Raw genomic sequence first — 6000 nt, 5'->3', positions numbered from 1 at the left:
TCTGTAAAGTGGAGTAATTCCCTAACTTCTGAAAAACATTCTTAACCTGGTAACATAAAGAAAAACATTGATCTCTTGTAAACACAAGACTATCACAATATCACAGATTGATTACTATTTTTATTATTGCTAGGTTATTATCAGATATATCATGCAGTAAAACTTTATTTGATTTCTATTAATATTTCACAGCCACATAGGGAAATTCCAAAGGTCAATTTTCTAATGAGGTGCCTCACAAGGTAAGGCTCGGACTGTTTTCCTGTGTTCCTTTTGCACGTAGCCTGTGCAGAGATCAATTAAGTTACACTGGAGGGCGTAGTACTGCAATCTTTACAGTATTTTTCTTTCATCAAAATCACTCTCACCTCTGCTTCTTTCCCAGTTCAATGTGCAGTGCTATATTTGTGCCGAACCAGGAAGTGAGACTGTGCGCATGTGTGCATTCATTAACTGTATGCTCCTCTGTAATTCAGACAACTTAATACAAGAAAACAACACGATGAAAAGGTAGCAAGAACAGAAATATATTTCAAGTGGAAAAGTTTTGCTTCGGCATGTCTACCTGGAGAGTCAGAGTTCTGATGGCACTGTGCTTCCTGCGGCAGACTAGAGGTACAGTACAGCTGTCTTTGTTACTTTTCCTTTTGTTATGCTATGTGGCTTTGCTTGTAGGAGGAGAGAAATATATAGATAAATTTTAAGCAGTTTAAATGGGAATTATTCACATAAATGAAATATTCCACTGTACAGAAATGGCAATTTAAAATCTGTCCATAGAATGTGTCTTGTTGAAGGCTAGCGATGTACATATTTACCTGCCAGAAACAGTAAGTACCAAGAAAGTACCAGTGGCAAACCTGTGTGCTGCATCTCGCTGCATTCATGGTAGGATCTGCCTTAGAAGAACTGGGATCGAATGAGAGGTCGGAGCCAGCGGTGTCTGCCTCATCCAGGCGCCACAAGGTGGGAGCACAAGGGAGGCAGATTGGAGTTTGTGGGATAGTAAACCAGGTCACACTGAAATCCAGGGAGAACCCTGGGGAAGCCGCTCAAAACTACAGAATAGGATGGTTCACATAAATGAAGGTCCCAATTCTAAAAGCTATTGAGATGATGTTTTATAAGAGATGAGGAAAACACAACTACATCACAGCCATACCTGCTTCCATAGCCAATTTCCAGTCTTAAATGAACTGAGCTGCTCTGCCCCAAAGTTTGAAGTCACCCTGGTCAAAACCAGGTGATATTTTCTATGCCCAAAGATATTTTAATTTTAAATCATTCACGTAATTTCCCCTTTCAATCAGGTCATAATCAACTTCCCTCTCCTCAAAATGTTACCCTACTGTCAAAGGATTTTGACATGATTTTGACATGGACTCCAGGAGAAGGCTCTCCACCAGATGTGACATACACTGTGAGGTATAAAAGGTAAGTGCTTAAAAAGGATTGAGAGTATGGCACAGTATACATCCATGCATGAATATTAATCAATGTTCATTATGACCAGTGACCTGGCTGCATCCTTTCACCAAAATCAATCCTTACCCATCTGAAAAGTGCTCCAAGCTCTGAGCAAGATTTGGTACCCATCCTCCAAAACACTTCCTTCTCTTGCTCTATAAATTATAACAAAACAGCATGTTTAATATTATGGTATGCTTGTTTCTTCTTTTAGCCAGGAACGCATGGACAAATGGATAAAGGTTCCTCATTGCAAAAATATTCACAGAACCTCCTGCAATCTAACTTGTGTGCTTCCAAACTTCTTTGTTAAAGTCCAGGCTCGAGTAAAAGCTGTTTCTGGAGCATTCCAGTCGCCATGGGTAGAATCACAATTCAAGGAATACCATTTGGATGGTGAGTGCCTATTAGGTTACAGCCTGGATGAAAGGACGTCTCAACAACAGTGTTGGCATGAGCAAATAAGTAGACTAGGCACCACAGAAAGAGAAACAGTAACAAGCAGCTTTATGAATGACAGAGTTTTGAGTGAGCACAAACATATTTTGTAGCAAGTGTCAGAATTTGCTCATCAATGTTCTCAGTGAACAACCCAACTTCAAGCTTCCCACATACCAGTGGAGATATGTTAGATAAAAAAGAGTTATTCCTTTGCCTTCCTCCTTTCTTCATGTCTATCACAAGATAACAGTTAGAAGTGTAGATCGGTCACAGAAAAGCATTACTTCTATGAAGCTAAGACGCAAGCAAGCTCTATTCTTATGTCTGGTCACTCAATTACAGTGCAACTGGCTCCCCCAGTGCTAAACGTGAACGTCAGGGAGAACTTAATTCACGTGAATGCCTCCTTCCCTTTGGCCACCTGTGTGGAGAGTTTATCTTGGATGTATGACTTGAACCTTTGGGAAGCTGGATCTGAAGACAAGGTCAGTAAAAGTGGCACTTCTTAGATGAAACAGAGGAACAATGTCCAACTTGACTTGAAATAGTTTCAAATTTCTGGGCAGGGAGGGACTGGATCCAGGGCCTGGAGAAAATTAAATGCCCAAACCAAAGTTAAATGAAAGCCAGAGAAAAAAAAGTAGATGAATGTGTGTGTGCATCCTTATTTTATTGGTAGTTCCCTATTTTTATCAGGAAGATGCGATGGGGAGGCTACACTACAGTCAGCATAACAGGGCAATATCTGAGGTTTAAAACAACTAGTTCAGGTACTGCCAACAGCGTGCCATGGCAGAACAGAGCACAGCACCAGCTGGAAATCCCACCCTAGAATCCATAAGCCCTGGGAGAGGTGCTTGCTACAAACAGCAAGCAAGACATGAAGTGCCTCTCCATGCACCTTCCAACCGCTGGAGCCACACAACACGATGAAGAGAATAATGGGCTAAAAAGGTAGAGAAACACCACTCAAATAATGAAAGACCATATTTCCAACCCTTTGTTCTTTTTGTTTTCAAACAGAAGCAATACGAACAGAACTTTAGGAAGAATACAGTGACTATCGACACCACTGCACTTAGAGGCAACTACTGTTTAAGTGCCAGATCTTCCTTCCAAAGCATTGACTTCAAGTACAGCAAATTCTCCCAACCACTGTGTGTGCTATTAAACCACAAAGGTATGGCCCTGCTGAGAAAAGAATGTCGTGAGACATCAAACAGGATTAGGGCAAGTCAAAGATTTCCACCAAAATCAGCTTTTCAACAACAACAAAAAAAGGGCTTCCTGTTAAATAGACTGGTTGGATTTTCTCCTGAAAGGTTCCTGCTTTCTGTAGAAACATTTTCATTAAAAAAATCCAGCCGTGAAATAATTTCTGAAAATACTGAAATATTGTACCTGAGTTATGCTCACAATGAAATTTTGGGAATATTCAAAAATGAAAATTACACAAATAAAGCCTCATTTTTTACCTGCTCCAAGTAAGGCACTGTCTGGTATCAACATTCATTTGTGGCTGTAATTCTGACTTAGAGTCTGATCCTAGGCGAGTCTGTTATCCTTTCTCTGCATTTGTAAAAATAAGGTTCTTGAGCCTAACATTTCCTGAGATTTCTGAAAGAAAAGCTGAGTATAAAAGCCAATTATTACTATAAAATATACCACCAGCAGGAGATTATTTTTGTCTTTTTCTTTTTCAGCAGTGGAATGGAAATTCACATTTTATGCCGCGATCCCTGTGTTCATCCTCTTTCTGACAAGTGCCGCCTTCATCTTCTTGCTGAAACTGAATGCGAAGCTAAAGAAGATGCCTCATGCTTTGGTATGGCCCAAATCCTGGGGTCCCATCCTGGCTCAAAGTCTTGCTGATTTTCTGAGTGTAACTGGGGAGGAGTGGGGGAGTTCTGCGCTTCTCAGTTTTGCATTCATAAGTCCCATTATAAGTAAGCTTTCATTCTGGCAAGACCTATATCCAAACTTTTCTTTAAAAAGCATCACTAACTCACTGATCTGTGTGTGTCTTGTTTCTTTTCCCTGGTAGGATTTATCTCATGTAAAAGCCACTGGACCAGCCTTTCACTGTGAGCCCAGTGAAAAGGAATTCTTCAGGGACTATCTCATCTGCACAGAGAAGCCAATGTCACAAAGGAAGACAAACAAAACTTTAACAAGAAACAACCTACCATGGATGGCTTCTTTCCTATCATCATCATCATCGGAGGAGGAGGAGGAGGAGGAAGAAGAAGACAGCAGTACTTTCATCCCATACACTGAAATGCCTCAGTTTCCAAAGAGACATCTCAACTGTCAACCATCCAGAACAGCTGAGGGGGAAACTAGCTTGGACTCTGGAACTGGAGGTCTCTCTGTGGATAGTGAATCTGTGCTTGACCTAAGTACCTTGGGTTTCTCGTTCTTTCCAATGACAAAAAATGAGGTGGACACCTCAGGATCCCAAGGAAATGAGAAGGCATCCCTTTCTCACAGCTCCTCTTTGGGAAGAATATCCCTCACTGATGTGAGATTCTCAGATTTCAGGGAACATGATACAGACAGGGATGAATGCCTGGAAATGACCCCGCTTCAAACACCGATGGAGAGGATTTGTGACAAACTCGCAGACAATGAACACTATCTGCATAAGAAGGCTCATCTTTTCACCAAATATTACCAGAAAGCAATAGCTGATCTACATGTCCGGACTGGTGAGATCTCACAGCTCAGTAAGGATCCCAGTACTGGACTGCTCATTTCCTTTCAGACATTACAGGTGGCAGAAGATGAAGGTATTGCAAGTGACTCTGACAGCGATAATTTTACAGAAGGGACACCTCTTGCATCCGCAGTGCCAAGTGATGCATTTGAGACTTCAAATATGGAGGCAAAGTATGATCAAAAGTTTAAATTCAAAGGCTACGAGCACACACATTACATGGGAAGGAGCTAGAGTACCCTACCAGTTCTGCGGTGTGCCTGGAAAATAGAGACCTGAACATATCCGGGCAAGGATACCTAAACAAGAACAAGGGCAAATAACTGGTAGTGGTGCTTTTGTATTTATTCACCTAGAGTTTTTTCTATTGATGTCTGGCCTGTCAAGGGACACAAAAGATGTATTTTTACTGCTAGGTAACTAATGTATGTTGACCATTCCTCTGTACAAGTACAGCTGTGACAAGGTGTTAAGGCTGTGGTATGAGCCAGCCAGGGGTCAGGCATGTAGCGATACCTCCTGGAGTGCCTTGTAGTGCCTTGTGCTCACTTGAGACTTCAGAGCAAAGTAACTTTTACATGTGAGTTACAAAAGGCAAGACCACCTCTAAGACTGCAAAAACACAACCTGAACCTGGGTGAAACCATCAGCTGGGTTCTGAAAACGCGGAGTGTTGTGCCTGCATGTTGAATTTGAGCTGGGATGAACCACTAACATTACATTTGCTTCTCTATAACTGCAAAATTGCACCCCCGCTTGACTGGAAGTACCTTACAGAGACATTTAACAACCTTTGCTTTTTGTGGGATGAAAAGAACTCTACCTCAGCCTACAGAGATCACCTTCCGTGTTTCAACACAGTGAACTAAAGTCAAAGGGATAAATGTGAAGCATGTTTATTTATTATTTTTTTATATACAAATATACTTATTGAAGCCGAAATTCCCCCTGCTGTGCAGAATGTCTGAGAGCTTCTTTATGCAGAGGCAATAATATTTTGCTATATAACTCCTTGTGTGCGTGTTTTTATGTTTCCCAGAACTACAAAGGTGACTGTAGCTCATCCTGGAAAACGTAACATTTTAAAACAGGACCCATCATGGGCTTCCCAATACTTTGGTTTGAGTGGAATCCTATGAGACTTCCTAGCCAGGTCACTCTGGGCCACTGAAAGACCAGGACTGTGACCATCTCTCTGAGCAAAGCATCAAATCAGAAGTTGACCAGCAAAAGGCACTGGAGAGATAAGAGCTCCCTTGACTGGGCAATACTGTCCTTTTTGGTGTATTTTCAATTTGCACTCTTCACATGTCACAGAAACATACTCTCCCATTTTATTCCAGTGAAAGGACATGCAGAAAAGCAAAGCGTTAAAA

The 6000-nt window shown here is 41.4% G+C and overlaps 1 protein-coding gene across 1 annotated transcript; it reads left to right on the top strand.

Moving 5' to 3' along the window:
- The first annotated feature begins 430 nt into the window (after positions 1 to 430).
- IFNLR1 (interferon lambda receptor 1) lies at positions 431 to 5629 on the top strand. Its single transcript, XM_074563030.1, has 7 exons — positions 431 to 615; positions 1311 to 1434; positions 1682 to 1863; positions 2251 to 2393; positions 2932 to 3088; positions 3612 to 3733; positions 3953 to 5629. Exons 1-7 carry the CDS (start codon positions 558 to 560, stop codon positions 4856 to 4858), a joined length of 1692 nt encoding a protein of 563 aa, XP_074419131.1. The 5' UTR covers positions 431 to 557; the 3' UTR covers positions 4859 to 5629.
- Positions 5630 to 6000: the final 371 nt, after the last annotated feature.

This window comes from Larus michahellis, chromosome 19 (genome assembly GCF_964199755.1).
Source record: "Larus michahellis chromosome 19, bLarMic1.1, whole genome shotgun sequence".
In the NCBI taxonomy this organism is placed as follows: Eukaryota; Metazoa; Chordata; class Aves; order Charadriiformes; family Laridae; genus Larus; species Larus michahellis.
This window is presented reverse-complemented; position numbering and strand designations above follow the sequence as displayed.